Source organism: Oryctolagus cuniculus, chromosome 16 (genome assembly GCF_051225735.1).
Source record: "Oryctolagus cuniculus isolate XC-2025 breed Fujian yellow rabbit chromosome 16, ASM5122573v1, whole genome shotgun sequence".
Lineage (NCBI taxonomy): Eukaryota > Metazoa > Chordata > Mammalia > Lagomorpha > Leporidae > Oryctolagus > Oryctolagus cuniculus.
In genome coordinates, this window is record NC_142882.1 from 62,328,889 (window position 1) to 62,344,952 (window position 16,064).

The 16,064-nt window shown below is 42.0% G+C and overlaps 1 protein-coding gene across 1 annotated transcript in view; it reads right to left on the bottom strand.

The window, feature by feature from the left end:
* The window catches only part of LOC100341431 (putative C-mannosyltransferase DPY19L2), a 94,580-nt gene extending 86,205 nt beyond the window's left edge, over positions 1 to 8,375 (bottom strand). The window contains 2 exon segments of the mRNA XM_008261630.5: positions 4,138 to 4,465; positions 4,468 to 8,375. Of these exon segments, the coding sequence (XP_008259852.3) occupies positions 4,138 to 4,465; positions 4,468 to 4,539 (400 nt within the window). The 5' untranslated portion in view covers positions 4,540 to 8,375.
* Positions 8,376 to 16,064: the final 7,689 nt, after the last annotated feature.

Consider the following 16,064-nt stretch of genomic DNA (forward strand, 5'->3'; position numbering starts at 1 on the left):
ATTTGGGGAGTGAATCAGTGGATGGAAGATCTCTGTGTGTGTCTGTCTCTCTTTCTCTGTGACTCTGACTTTCAAATCAATAAATATATGCTTTTTAAAGTTTTATTTATCTACTTGATAGTCATAGTTACAGATAGAGAGAGGGAGCGGTAGAGAGAGAGGACTTCCATCCACTGGTTCACTCCCCAAATAGTGGCAACAGCCGGAGCTGGGCCAATCCAAAGCCGGGAGCCAGGAGCTTCTTCTAGGTCTCCCACATGGATGCAGGGGCCCAAGCACCTGGGCCATCTTCTACTTTTTTTCCAGGCCATATTAGGGATCTGGATCAGAAGTGGAACAGCTGGAACTTGAACTGGTGCCCATATGGGATGTTTGCACCGCAGGTGGAGGCTTAATCTACTATACCACTGCGCCTGCCCCATAAATATATCCTTTAAAAAAATAATTTTCAAAGTTATGAAAAGTCAATTTTCATAATTTTCCAAGTATTTACACTATCATTCGGAGGAGTGAATTTGCTGGGTTATTCCAGAAGTCCTTCTGCCCCTCCAAGATTTTATAATGGTATGCATATGGTTTTCCCAAATACTTGGCAAATTATCTTACAAAACTACCAATATTAACCCCCTAAAAAGTTTTAGTTAGCCTAGTTGGCTAACAAAATAAATACAAATTAATTCAATAAAGAAGTTTAAAAATTGAATCATGCTTCTCTTGCTCTTTTTCCTAAATGATTAACCACTTTTCTTTAAACCAGGATGGGCAAGTTATTGCCTATGGCTTGTTTCTATATTATCTGCAAGGTAAAAATGGCCCACATTTTAAAAGTTATAAAAGTTATAAAAGACAAAAAGTTATAAAAGACAAAAAGATAAAGATGAAAATGCAACAGACACTGCATGCAGCCTGACAATCTGAAAATATTTACTCCCAGGCTCTTTACAGAAAAATATGCATATTCACTACATATATAAATTATTTCTATCGATTACACTCTGAACCACTCAAATGAAACTTTATACCTTCAGGGGGCAGTGCTGTGGTACAGCAGGTAAAGCTGCTGCCTGCAGTGCCAACATCCCATATGGGCGCCAGTTCAAGTCCTGGCTGCTTCATTTCCGATCCAGCTCTCTGTTCTGGCCTGGGAAAGCAGTAGAAGATGGCCCAAGACTTTGAGTCCCTGCAACCACATGGGAGACCCAGAAGAAGCTCCTGGCTCCTGGCTTTGGATTGGCCCAGCTCCAGGCAATTTGGGTAGTGAAACAGTGGGTGAAGATCTCTTTCTCTCACCCCTCCTCCTCCCTTTTTCCCTCTCACTGCCTCAGCCTTCTGTAACTCTGCCTTTCAAATAAATAAATAAGTCTTATTAAAAAAAAACTTCATACCTTCACTTTCAACATGAAACAGCTGCCATCTAACAAATCATCAGTCATGTTAGGAGATACAGGGACTGTCCTATTTAACTAAACTTGTACCCCCCTATTCTCCTGACAAGTTATATATACTGGCACAAACACTTAGAAATTATACTTAAGGAAAGGATCAAATATGCTGTCAAATACATCGACCTTTCCAACAATCCCGCCCCCCCCATTTTTGGGTCTCTGGAAAACGACACAGCATCGCAGTGCCAATACTCCAGACGCACAGAGTGCTCACCCGCAGCCCTTTACGTTGTGAGGACAACTGCATGCTCCCTCCACCTCCCCTAGAATGTGAACCAGCTCGCACTTCACTAGAACAAAGACCACTGGATGCCAGCGCTCCCAATTTCCAGTTTCTGCACATCAATGCTTTTCTAAATACTTCCCAATATTTTAAGTCTTTTCTATTCTCTATCATCTCACAAGAGAAATCATCTCTCCCCCTTCCACAGTCAGCATCTCAGATTTGTGCCTTTAATTCCATCCTTCTCAAATAACTTAAGACTGTGCTCTCCCTTCTCTTACAGCCTTTCACACTCCAAGATCTTCCCTTTAGATTTTCATTTTCGACCTCGAAACACTTCCTGTGGTCTAACAACCCTTCAAACTGTGAGCCATCACCCCTTCCCATTCAATGACAAGATTTTTGACCACCTCTAATTTCCTGTAAGACTTTAAGTGACCAATGACCTTTCGGTTACCACAATCAAATGGCCTCCTTCATTGTTACAGTTTCCGACTGTTCTACCTGCATTAGACCAGATTCTTACATTTTTTTCTCCTCCCTCATTTTCCATCACACCAACTCTCCCTGTTCCTTAATTTTCTCACCACTCATTTTGTATGCTTAGCTTGCTTTTTCCTTTTCTTCTCATCAACTACATTTAAAAGTTTTCCCCAGGTGCTTTCTCCCTCACCTGCCCCCAACTGTGTCTCCACCTACCCAGTCCTATCAATCTCAGTCAACTCTCACTTTCAACCTCTCCACTCCTATTGTTGCTACCCTTACCAAGGCCATTATTGGCTGGATTTTAGTGACTGTTTTCCACCTGTTCTTTCCGCTCTCTTAGTCCATTTCCAGCCCCTTTTATACACTACTGTAGAACTAATCATTTTGAAGCACACTTCTAATTAGGTCACTCTAGAGCCAACAGTGCAAACATACTAAATGCCACTGATTTGTTCACTTTAAAACGGTCAATATAAACACATATGTATTTTTTTGAAACGCGAAAAGAATGACAGACACGAAGACACAAAGACAGTGCTCCTGCTGACTGGTTCTCTTCCAAATGCCTGCCACAGCAGGGCTGAGCCAAAGCTGGGAGCCAGGAACTCAATTCAGGTCTCCTCTCCGTGCGGGTGGAAGAAACCCAATTACCTGAGCCATCACTGCCTGTCTCCTAGTTATGTGATTTCATCACATTTAAAGGCAATCAGTGCCTTCCCATGGAATGAAGTTCAAATGCCTTATACCTGGGCTTCAATCAGCCTGTCCGCGGCTGGTCCAGGCCAATCTTTTCAACTTACTTCCTACTTCCTTTTCTTCTTGTTCCCTTCCTTTCAGCCTAAATTTGCGTTCATGTTCTTCTTTCGTCCACGCGGTTCTAGCAGCCTCTAACACCTGCTGTTCTCAGTGTCACACATCTGAATATCAGCCTTTGGTCACCACCGGAATCCCGCCTGTTCCTGAAAGTCTTCCCAGCCGTCCTTTCCCACTTCCCACCCTAAACGGTAAGTTCGCTTCTTCTGAACTTCCATGACACGTGGTAGTCAGTCATGTCACTCAGCACAGGCCTTCCAGGAGCCCGCCTCCGCACAGGGCAGCTTGTATTCGGGAGCCTGGCGTCCAGACTACGTTGATTCCCGTGGTTTGATAAAACCTACACATGAACTTTCCTTAATCATCAAGTACTGACACCAGCTGTCCTCTTACAGTGGAAAAGAAATCACAATAATCTATTTACATTTACCCATGTCTCAATTTACATCTGTAGCCAGGCTGACCACGGACTGGGCTCAAAATCAATTTTTTTGAGACAGCAACAACTTTTGAGTCACTTCTTAAACTACGGAAGACAAGGGAAGTAAACAGAGAAGAAAAACCCTTCAAGTCCTTAAACAAGAAAATTCCCAAATTTTAGGCACTGGAACTCCACGGTAATATGGAAGTGGGTACCAACAGGGCAACAGCACAAGGGTACTTCAAAAAGTTCACGCAAAGCGTAACTAAAAGATATGTTTTTGGTGCAAAATACTTTTTGACAGCCAGAATTGTCTCATATCCCCTATGCATGGGTTTCAATTTTTTGTATCAAAAATAGATTCATCTTTTAATTTTTGAGTGTCTCTCGTGCGTTGTCTATTTTGACCCTGTTTCCATTAATAGCTATTTAAAAAAATTAAAAACTTCGTTTTTATTTAGGATGCGAAAAATCGCCATGTCTGGCCCACACGATTTAGCCAAGCGTTCTTACGAAGTCATCACTGGCTGCCCCGATTCAGGAAACTCTGCCGAACGACACGGGGATGACCACTGTGTCCCCAACCCCTGCCAAGGGAGAACCAAGGGTGCTGGGGACTCCCGGCGAGCCCGCAGCCGCGCACCCACGGGCGCTGGCTGGGTTGCAGGGTCTCCTTCAGGACTCGCGGAAAGCGCTGCCGACACCGCGGGTCTGCGGGCCCCTGCGCCGCCGAGCCCAGCTCCGCTCACCTATGCTGAGGGTGGTCCTGTTCGAGAACCGACGCATCTGCAAGACGAGCACCTTTTCGCGGAGCAGCTCCAGGAAGCAGTTGAGGAACTGGAAGCGGCCGAGGAGAAGCGTCCTGGCGACCACCTCCAGCTGCAGGCAATTTTGCGCGTTCAGGTTTCGGGTCCTCCGCGGCGAGTACTCCCGGGAGCCCCCCGGCAGGTTCCCGCCGCCTACGGGCGGAGGCGGAGGAGGCTGCGAGGGCGGCTCGGGCTTTTCCACCGCCGCCTTCTTCCCCTCCTCCATCTCCGGCTCCCCGGCTCCCGTGGCCCGGCGCCGACGCCTCGACTGCACCGGGCGGGCTTGAGACGGCTCTGCAGCCGCTTCTCTGAGCTTATTCCTCGTTTGCCCCACCATTTTCTCATAGTCCCTGTGCGGGTGGAGCTGGGGCACTGTCCGGCGCGGGCCCAGCCGCGCCCGGCGAGGTCCGGAGCCTCAACGACTTGTCGGCGCCGCCGTTGCCGGCGGCCCGGTTGTCAAGGCGACGGCGAAACGCGGAGCGGGGCGTGCGATCCCAGCTGCCCGCGCGGCGCCCCACGGCGCAGCCTCCGCGCACAGCGCCGCGCGCGCCCGCCCCAGCGCCGCCGCCGCCGCAGCCGCGCAGTTTGGGGGCCGCGCGAGGAGACGTCTCTGTCCCATCATGCCTTTCCTCAAGTTCAGGTCGAACCCCTGCGACATTATCAAAAAGGTCATCAAACGAGGTTATGAACGTGGCCCAGCGGCTGAGGCCGGGGCACTGGATGACGCCCGTGTGCCCTGCGAGAACAGGGCTCAGGGAATCCGTCCGTTCTCAAGCGAGTTGTTTCCTCAGAATTACTCGGCTCCTGAAGCGCTGTGCCCAGTGCTCTCAACGCCTTCCTGAGCCGGAGGCCACCGAAGGCCAGCTAAGAGGGGGCGCTTGGTCCCGCAGCCCCCGCCCAGCGCCCTGGCGGCCGCTGTCGCAGCCGTGCCTTTGGGGTCCACACCACCCTTTTGGGCTAGGGTGGATTGTCCGCCCCTTCAGAACCGTGGCTCACGGCGGCCTGATTAATTTTCCCGGTGCATCACCACTCAGAGATTTCCGTAGCTCCCACAGCCCCGAGCAAGTGCAGTGCAGACTCCCTGGCTTGCTCATGAATGTAATGTAAGTTGCCCCCAAGCTACCTTTGCCACGTCGATTCCCACTTCCTTGCACAGAAACCTTCCTGTCCATCGCTCCAAGTGAGGTGCACGGTTAGATTTATTTGTATATTGTCATCATGTTATGCATTACCTCTATTATTGAACAGTAGTTTATGTTCTTGGTTCATTAGTTAACTGAGACACTGTTGCCTAAATAATTTTGCATTCTTTCACTAAGGAGGGGAGATGTGTATATGACAGGGATGTCATGACACTTGGTTTTATTTACAGTTTAGTAAAATCATGAATATTTTTATCTTTTTATAACTTCTCCAGCCATGTTCACTTATCTTTGACCATATTATATTGAACACGCAGGTGATTATTTGAGCTACATTTTAGCTGCATGCTGATTAAGAACAATCACGTACGCTAGTGTTGCCTGATACTTATTTTAGGATAAATGAACAATTGACATAGCCATTTACAATTAGATATAATGCAATATATTCTTGTATTATCTTAATCTCTTTAATATGAAGATGCATGATTATTTAACAAATTGTTAGAGTTTCTAACCTAGTCATATATATTTAAAATTTGCTCATTCCCCCTTTTAAGTAAAACAATTCATAATTTTTAAACAAAAAATGCAGTTGAGCTACATAACCAGCAGATGGCAATAATGATCTGTAAAATAGAATTTTTTTAATTTTTTAAATAATTGTTCTTGTAATAAACCAGTCTATAAATATGAAACAGGAAAAGTCTAAAAGTATCCCCACAGAAAATAAGTATACACATATTTCATATATAAAATATTTGAGGTATTCATCATTACCAATATCTAATTTCCCGAATAATGATTTGACTTTAATTAATTCAGATAATTTGTCTATAAAATGTAAATGATTTAACTTTGTATAAATACACAGATATAAATTTTGGCAAGCGGCTAAGTCCCATCTTTTTTTAAAAAAAATTTGTTTACTTACTTGAGAGACATAGTTACAAACAGAGTGGGGGAGTACAGAGAGAGAGGTACTTCCCCACAACCAATGCCCTCTTGTGCCTCTGTCAGATATGTTGACCACTGCTTTCTGTACAGTGGAGACTCTTGGCAGACTGGTTGCTCATCAGACCTACATAGGATGATTCAGGACAGGACAGCCCAGTGCTTAAGAATACAGATTCTGTGCCCACCTAGCCTGGGTTCAAATCTCAGCTCCTTTGCTTTCATGCTTATGTGATCTGGGGCAAGGCTTGCATTAATGGATATTATTGATACAAGAAAGACAAAAGGGAAATTTAAAAGTGCACACATTGTAAAAGAAATCTGTGCTTTGTACCTCCACAACTGGCAAATTGTCATAAACACTTGTTTTAAGTTGAAACCATATTTTTCAGGCATATGATATGATTTTTAATGTTTCCCTTACTTTAAGAGTTTGTATTCAATTAACAAATCCTGTTATCAATTTCATTTATTTTTTTCCCAAAGAAACCTTATACTTAATGAGTACAAATTTTGTAAGTACAACTTTAGGAATATAGTTATTCTTCCCACCATACCTGCCCTCCCACCTGCACTCCCACCCCACCTCTGCCTCCCTCTTCCATTCCCAGTCCCATTCTCCATTATCATTCATTTTCTATTAACTTTATACATAAATGACCAACTCTATAGTAAGTAAAGATTTCAACAATGTGCACACACACACTGTTTGAGGACAAGTTTTAAAGTTAATTCTCATAATACAACTCATTGAGTAGAGAGGTCCTACATGGGAAATGAGTGCACTGTGACTCCTGTTGTTAATTTAACAATTAACACTCCTATGCATGATGTCAATGATCACCTGAAGCTCTAGACATGAGCTGCCAAGGCTATGGAAGTATTTTGAAACCACAATCTCCATCATTTAGACAAAGCCATAAGCAAAGTGAAAGTTCCCTCCTCCCTACAGAGAAAAGTACATCCTTCTTTGATGGCCACTTCTTTCCACTGGGGTCTCACAGATATCCTTCATGTAGGTAATTTTTTTTCCAGTGTTATGGCTTCCCATGCCTGAAATGCTCTCATGTGCTTTTAAGCCAGACCAGAATGTCTTAAGTGCTGATTCTGAGGTCAGAGTGCTATTTAAACCAATTGTCATACTATGAGTCTGCTGTGTGGACTGCTTCCCATGTTGGAATATTCTCTCCTTTTTAATTCTACCTATTATTATTACCAGACACTTGATATTATTTATATGATTCCTTTAACACTTAATCATATCTATATGATCACTTTAACACTTAATATGGTCACTTTAACTCTTAAGATGACATTTTTTTACCACTCAGCTTAATGGGATTTGGGGCCCCATGGCAAGTTTTTTTTTGTTTTTTTGCTTTTTTGTTTTTTTTGACAGAGTGGACAGTGAGAGAGAGAGAGACAGAGAGAAAGGTCTTCCTTTTGCCATTGGTTCACCCTCCAATGGCTGCCACAGCTGGCGCACTGCGGCCGGTGCACCACGCTGATCCGAAGCCAGGAGCCAGGTGCTTCTCCTGGTCTCCCATGGGGTGCAGGGCCCAAGCACTTGGGCCATCCTCCACTGCCTTCCCGGGCCACAGCAGAGAGCTGGCCTGGAAGAGGGGCAACCGGGAAAGAATCCGGTGCCCCGACCGGGACTAGAACCTGGTGTGCTGGCGCTGCTAGGTGGAGGATTAGCCTATTGAGCCACAGCGCCGGCCATGGCAAGTTTTTAAACTGTACCCTTAGAAGTAAGTCTGTAGGAATGTATGCAAAACTATACAGCTTTATAGTTACAAACTTCCTTCTCCACCTCTTATTTCCTCTCATTTTTTACTGAGATATATTTTAAATTTACTTTATACACATATAACTAACTATGTTAAATAAAGACTTAAACAAATAGTATGAAGAAAAAAAAACCTGTTCTTAAACAGTCAAGACAAAAGTTGTTAAAGTCATTGCTTCTCAAAGTGTCAATTTTACTTCTACAGATTTCCTTTTAGGTGTTCTATTAGTTATCACAGATCAGGGAGAACATCTGATATTTGTCCCTTTGGAACTGGCTTATTTCACTAAGTATATTTTCTAGATTCATCCATTTTGTTACAAATTAAGGAATTTCATTTTTTTGCTGCTGTATAGTATTCCATAGAGCAAATATCCCATAATTTTTTTTTATCCAGTCTTTAGTTGATGGGCATTTAAGTTGATTCCATGTCTTATCAATTGTGAATTGAGCTGCAATAAACATGGGGATGCAAATAATTCATTTGCTGATTTCATTTCCCTTGGGTAAATTCCCAGGAGTAGGATGGCTGGGTCATATGGTAGATCTATAATTCAGATTTCTGAGGCATCTCCAAACTGTCTTCCAGAGTGATTTTACCAGTTTACATTCCCACCAGCAATGGATTAGGGCTCCTTTTTCCCCACATCCTCACCAGCATTTGTTGTTAGTTGGTTTCTGTTTGAAAGTCATTCTAACTGGGGGGAGGTGAAACCTCATTGTGGTTTTGATTTGCATTTCCCTGATGGCTAGTGATCCTGAACATTTTTTCATGTGTCTGTTGGCCATTTGGATTTCCTCTTTTGAAAAATGTTTAAGTCCTTTGCCCATTTCTTAACTGGGTTGTTTGTTTTGTTATTATGGAATTTCTTGATCATTTTATATATTCTGGTTTTTAATCATTTATCAGTTGCATAGTTTGCAAATAATTTCTGGTTGCCTCTTCACTTTCCTGAGTGTTTCTTTTGCAGTACAGAAGCTTCTCGATTTCATGTATTCCCTTGTTAACTTTGGCTTTAACTGCCTGTGCCTCTCGGGCCTTTTCCAATAACTCTTTGCCTGTGCCTATATCTTGCAGGGTTTCTCCAGTGTTCTCTAATACTTTGATGGTGTCGGGTTGTAGATTTAGATCTTTAATCCATGTTGAGTAGATTTTTGTGTAAGGTGTAAGGAAGGGGTCTTGCTTCATACTCTGCATGTGGAAATCCAGCTTTCCCAGCACCATTTGTTGAATACACTGTCCTTGCTCCAGGAATTGATTTTAGATCCTTGATCAAATATAAGTTGGTTGTAGATATTTGGATTGATTTCTGGTGTTTCTATTCTGTTCCATTAGTCTATCCCTCTGTTTCTGTACCAGTACCACGCTGTTTTGATTATAACTGCCCTGTAGTATGTCTTGAAATCTGGTATTGTGATACCTCCGGCTTTGTTTCTGTTGTACAAGATTGCTTTAGCTATTCAAGGTCTCCTGTGTCTCCATATGAATTTCAGCATCATTTTTTCCAGATCTGAGAAAAATGACTTTGGTATTTTGATTGGTATCGCATTGAATGTATAAATTGCTTTTGGAAGAATGGACATTTTGATGATGTTGATTCTTCCAGTCCATGAACATGGAAGATTTTTCCATTTTTTGGTATCCTCTTCTATTTCTTTCTTTAAAGTTTTGTAATTCTCATTGTAGAGATCTTTAACGCCCTTGGTTAAGTTTATTTCAAGGTATTTGATTGTTTTTGTAGCTATTGTGACTGGGATTGATCTTAGCAGTTCTTTCTCAGCTGTGGCATTGCCTGTGTATACAAAGGCTGTTGATTTTTTTGGAAAAGGAAGATCTTCCTCTCTGTCTCTCTCTCTCTCACTGTCCACTCTGCCTGTCAAAAAAAAAAAAAAAAAGGCTGTTGATTTTTTTGTGCATTGATTTTATATCCTGCTACTTTGCAAAACTCTTCTATGAGTTCCAATAGTCTCTTAGTGGAGTTCTTTGGATCCCCTAAATAAAGAATCATTATCATCTGCAAGGAGGGGATAGTTTGACTTCTTCCTTCCCAATTTGTATCCCTTTAATTTATTTTTCTTGCCTAATGGCTCTGGCTAAAACTTCCAGTACTATATTGAATAGCAATGGTGAGAGTGGGCATCCCTGTCTGGTACCAGATCTCAGTGGAAATGCTTCCAACTTTTCCCCAGTGTGATGCTGGCCATGGGTTTTTCATAAATTGCCTTGATTGTGTTGAGGACTGTTCCTTCTATACCGAATTTGCTTAGTTTTCAACATGAAAGGGTGTTGTATTTTATCAAATGCTTTCTCTGCATCTATTGAGATAATCATATATTTTTTCTTCTGCAGTTTGTTAATATGGTACATCACATTGATTGATTTGGATCTATTTCTTTCTTTAATGTTTTATAATTCTCATTGTAAAGATCTTTTACATCCTTTATTAAATTTATTCCAAGGTATTTCTTTTTTTGTAGCTATTGTGAATGGGTTTGACCTTAGAACTTCTTTCTCAGCCATAGTGTTGTCTGTGTATACAAAAGCTATTGATTTTTGTTTATTGATTTTATATCCTGAAACACTTCTTTGAGTTCCAATAGTCTCTTGGTGGAGTCTTTTATATCCCCTGTATATAGAATCATGTCATCTGCAAATAAGGATAGTTAAACTTCCTCTTTTCCAATTTGTATTCCTTTGATTTCTTTTTCTTGCCTAATGGTTAAAACTTCCAGGGCTATATTGAATAGCAGTGGTGAGAGCGGGCATCTTTGTCTGCTTCTGGATCTCGGTAGGAATGCTTCCAACTTTTCCTCATTCAATGGAATGCTGGCCATGGGTTTGTCATAAATTGCCTTGATTGTGTTGAGGAATGTTTTTTCTATACCCAGCTCGCTTAGAGTTTTCATTATGAAAGCGTGCTGTATTTTATCAAATGCTTTCTCTGCATCCATTGAGATAATCATATGATTTTTGTTCACCAGTTTGTTAATGTGATGTATCACATTGATTATTTTGCAAATGTTGAACCATCCCAGCATACCAGGGATAAATCCCACTTGGTCCAGGTGAATGATCTTTCTGTTGTGCTGTTTGATTTGATTGGCTAGAATTTTGATAAGGATTTTCGTGTCTATATTCATCAGGGAAATTGGTCTGTAGTTCTCTTTCTCTGATGCATCTTTTTCAGGTTTAGGAATTAAGGTGATGCTGGCTTCCTGGAAAGAATTTTGGGAGGGTCTTTATTACTGATTCAATTTCTGTCTTGGTAATGGGTCTGTTTAGGTTTTCTATGTCTTCATGGCTCAATTTAGGTAGGTTGTATGTGTTCAGGAATCTATCCATTTCTGCTAGATTTCCCAGCTTGTTGGCATACAGCTCTTTGTATTAATTTTATTTCTGTGATGTCTGTTGTTACATTTCCTTTTTCATCTCTAATTTTATTGATTGGGTCTTCTCTCTCCTTTTTTTTTTTTTTTTTTTTTTTTTTTGGTTAGTTGGTAAATTTTGTTTATTTTTTCAAAAAACCAGCTCTTCATTTGCTGATTTTTTGGATTGGTTTTTGGTTCAATTTTGTTGATTTCTTCTTTAATTTTAATTATTTCTTTACTCCTATTAGTTTTTGGTTTGGTTTGCTGTTGTTTTTCTAGATCCTTGAGATGCATTGATAGCTCATTTATTTGGTACCTTTCCAATTTCTTGATGTAGGCATCAATTGCTATAAACTTTCCTCTTAACACTGCTTTTGCTGTATCACATAGTTTTGATATGTTGTATTGTCATCTTTATTTGTTTCCAGAAATTTTTTTATTTCTCTTTTGATTTCTTCTGTGACCCACTATTCATTCAGGAGCATGTTATTCAGTCTCTGTGTGTTTGCATATATCCTAGAGATTCCTCAGTCACTGATTTCCAGCTTCATTCCATTGTGAATGTGAATTGTGAAACAGATCATATCTTTTAGGTCCGTATGGCTTATAGTTTCAATTAAATCTGCTGTTTCCTTGCTGATTTTCTGTCTTGTTGATCTGTCCATAGCTGAAATTGGGGTATTGAAGTCCCTCATTACTATTGTATTGGATTCTATGTCTCCCTTTAGATCCATTAACATTTCTTTTAAATAGCCAGGTGCCCTGTAATTAGGTGCATATACATTTATAATAGTTACATCTTCCTGTTGAATTCATCCCTTACTCAATTCATAGTGCTCACTCTTGCTCTCTCTCTCTCTCTTTTTGACAGGCAGAGTTAGACAGTGAGAGAGAGACAGAGAGAGACAGAAAGAGAGAGAAAGGTCTTCCTTCCATTGGTTCACCACCCCCCAAAATGGCCACTACGGCCAGCGTGCTGCACCGATCCAAAGCCAGGAGCCAGGTGCTTCCTCCTGGTCTCCCATGTGGGTGCAGGGTCCAAGCACTTGGGCCATCCTCCACTGCCTTCCTAAGCCAAAGCAGAGAGCTGGACTAGAAGAGGAGCAACCGGGACAGAACCGGCACCCCAACCTGGACTAGAACCTGGGGTACTGGTGCCGCAGGCAGAAGATTATCCTAGTGAGCTGCGGCGCTTTGTCTCTCTCTCTCTCTCTCTTTTTTTTTTTTTTTTTTCGACAGCGGAGTGGACAGTGAGAGAGAGAGACAGAGAGAAAGGTCTTCCTTTGCCATTGGTTCACCCTCCAATGGCTGCCGCGGCCAGCGTGCTTTGGCCGGCGCACTGTGCTGACTGATGGCAGGAGCCAGGTGCTTCTCCTGGTCTCCCATGCGGGTGCTGGGCCCAAGTACTTGGGCCATCCTCCACTGAGTTTTTGTGTTAAAGTATATTTTATCTGATATTAGGATGGCTACTCCAGCTCCTTTTTTTTTTTTTTTTTTGGCATGGAATATCTTTTTCCATTCTTTCACTTTCAGATTGTGTGCATCTTTCTTGTGAGATGTGTTTCTAGTAGGCAGCAAATAGATGGGTTTTGTTTCTCAATCCATTCAGCCCATCTGTGTCTTTTAACTGGAGAGTTGAAGCTATTTACATTCAAGGTGACTATTGATAAATAACGATTTTGCCCTGCCATTTTTACTTTGGCTTTTTTTTTTTTTTTGTACTTTTACTGGGAGATTTCATTCCTTTACCTTCTTTTGTAGTGATGACCATGTTTCTGTTTTTCTGTTGCAGCACATCCTTAAGCATCTTTTGCAGGGCTGGACAAGTAGTGACATATTCCTTCAATTTCTGTTTGTCATGGAAGGTCTTTGTTCCACCTACATTCACAAATGAGAGCTTTGCAGGGTATAGTATTTTGGGTTGAAAGTTCTTTTCTCTTAAGACTTGGAATATATCTCGCCATTCTCTTCTAGCCTATAGGGTTTCTGATGAGAAGTCTGCTGTGAGTCTAATTGGAGATCCTCTGAAAGTAATCTGGCATTTCTCTCGTGCATGTTTTAGAATCTCTTCTTTATGCTTTACTGTGAAGAGTTTGATTACAAAGAGTCATGATAAAGATCTTTTCTGGTCATGTCTATTAGGAATTCTATGTACTTCCTGTACTTGGATGTCTCTTTCTCCAAATTAGGGGAATTTTCTCTTATTATTGCACTAACAAGGACTTCTAATCTTTCTCTCTTTCCACATCTTCAGGAACTCCTAGAACCAATATGTTGGATCTTTGAAAGTATCCTGTAGATTACCAACAGTGTTTTTTAGTTTTCCAATTTCTTCTTCTTTGCTTGGTCTGACTGTATAACTTCCTGGGCTTTGTCTTCTAAGCCGGATATTCTTTCTTCTGCTTCACCAATTCTGTTGTTAAGGCTTTCCACTACATTTTTTTATTTGTTCTATTGAATTTTTCATTTCTAAGATTTCATTTTGATTTCTCTTTAAGATCTCAATTTTGTGGGAGAAATTTTTTTTCATGTCATATACAGATTTCATTAGTTCATGCATTTGTTTCTGATTACTTCTAAGCAATCCTATGATCAATGTTTGAGTTCTATTTCTGGCATTTCTTCAATCTCATCATCTTCACAATATAGTATTGAAATGTTATGTTCTTTTGGGGGCGTGATATTCTCTTCCTTATTCTTGTTTCTTAAATCAGTGCAATTTTTATTTGGCATTTGTGGAGATACTCATTTTTTTTTTCCCCCTGTAGTGGCTTTTATCTTTGGACTATGTCTGTGGTTTAGTGGAGTGTCTGCTTTCAGAGAATACCTAGAGACCTGTGGTGGGTGTGGCCAAGGAGATCTTTTGAGTGCTCCAAGGTGTAGGGTGTGTCTGAGATGACACACCCAGGTTTGGTGTGGTAAATCTCTTCTTTTTTTTTGTTAACAGAGAGGAGATTTGTTCTTGTCTGTTGGTATAGACTCAGCTGAGCTCCTTTCCTCAAAGGAGATCAGTGCCTGGATGCTAGCCCCATTGGGTATATTATTGGTCCGCTCTACCACCAGGACCACACAAATAATCTGTACAGTCCTCAGTGTAAGCTCAGATTCCCCAGAAATGTCCCTCACCAGGTAACCAGGGAGCCCTAATCATGTGGAGCCTCCCACGGTGACTGCCCAAAGTCCCAGCCACACCCTGAGTCCTCCCACGAAGCCTCAGTGTTTTCAAAGTCCTGGCACACAAGCCTCCCACAGTCACAAGCACCCAGATTCCTGTCTGTTCTCCCCACCAGACTCAGGAGCCTCCACCTTGGCTGGTTGCTGAGTGCTGACACAAGCTGGTGCAGATGTTACATATGTCCAAAATGATGCATGCCTTCTATCAGCTTATTACAGGATGCAGTTGCAGGGTGATCAGGGACAGAGAAAACAGGCCCACCGTTTGCTTTTTCTCCTCTAGTTTGGCAGGTACACTACCACCCATGGGGCTCCAAGCTGGATTCCCTCTAGGCTCTTCCTGCAGCTGTTTTGCCAGTGGCTTGGGCTGCTGCAGTGTGGTCTCACCTCACTCCATCACTGGAGAGGAGGCTCTCAGCTGTTGGGGTCCTGAGTTGTACATGTCCTTACCCTCCCTGTAGGTCCACTGTGTCCCTCCAGTCTGCATAGATTCCTCTGCTGTTTTCTCCCTAACTCTTCCCTGAGACTGCACTGTTTCCACTTTTTTAAAACTATCTTCTCCAAGGCTAGAGCAGCAGGCTCCCTCTCCTCTCTGTCATCTTAACTCAACCTTCCCATGTACAATCTTTTATTTACCACCAAAATAACTAATATAAGAATTCTATCTTCAGTATTAATAACTAAAATCTTCTAATATATTCAGGAATGGATTTTAGGATATTTATGGGTAAAATAAATGCAAAACATAGCACAAAAAGCAATGATATGTGACGAATCTGTAGGCCATGTTTGACATAGTATTTTAGATTGATTTAAGATTTAATTTTGTTTATGACATCGTGGCCCAGAAGCACCACCAGTATGCTCTGGACAATCTCATATTTTTAACTATGAAATTAACACTTGGACTACATGGCCTTGTTAAGGTCTTTTAAACTGATTGGATTCTTGTTGGTGTTTGTCCATGTATGTAGGCAGCAGGAAGGATGAACCTGTTGAGTCAGGTAGAGCCCTGAACTAAGCTCTTTTATGACCAGTGCTTCCCTACCCTCTTTTCTGGCCTCCAGCTCTGCTAACTGAACCCTGAGGTCTTCCTCTGCCATCTGCCCCATAGTCTGCCCTCCATCCTGTCCTCCTCATTTCCCACTACCAGCCCAGACAAGATGAGCTCCTCTCTCTCCCTCTCTCTCTCTCTCTCTCTCTCTCTCTCTATTCAGTACAGCTCCAGCCTGGTCTCCACTGGCCCTGGTTCCTATCTCTACTTGCTATTCCATCTCTTAGTGGACTTTTCCTATTTCCTAATCACTTGTATCCAGTAACAGCCTAAATTTCAAGTACAGTGAGGCCCTAAAACCCATTCAATATTATGAAATAAGCAGCATTATCTACTTTTTACAGATGAAATAAATAAAGCACGGAAAGGACTCTAGACAGCCACTCTT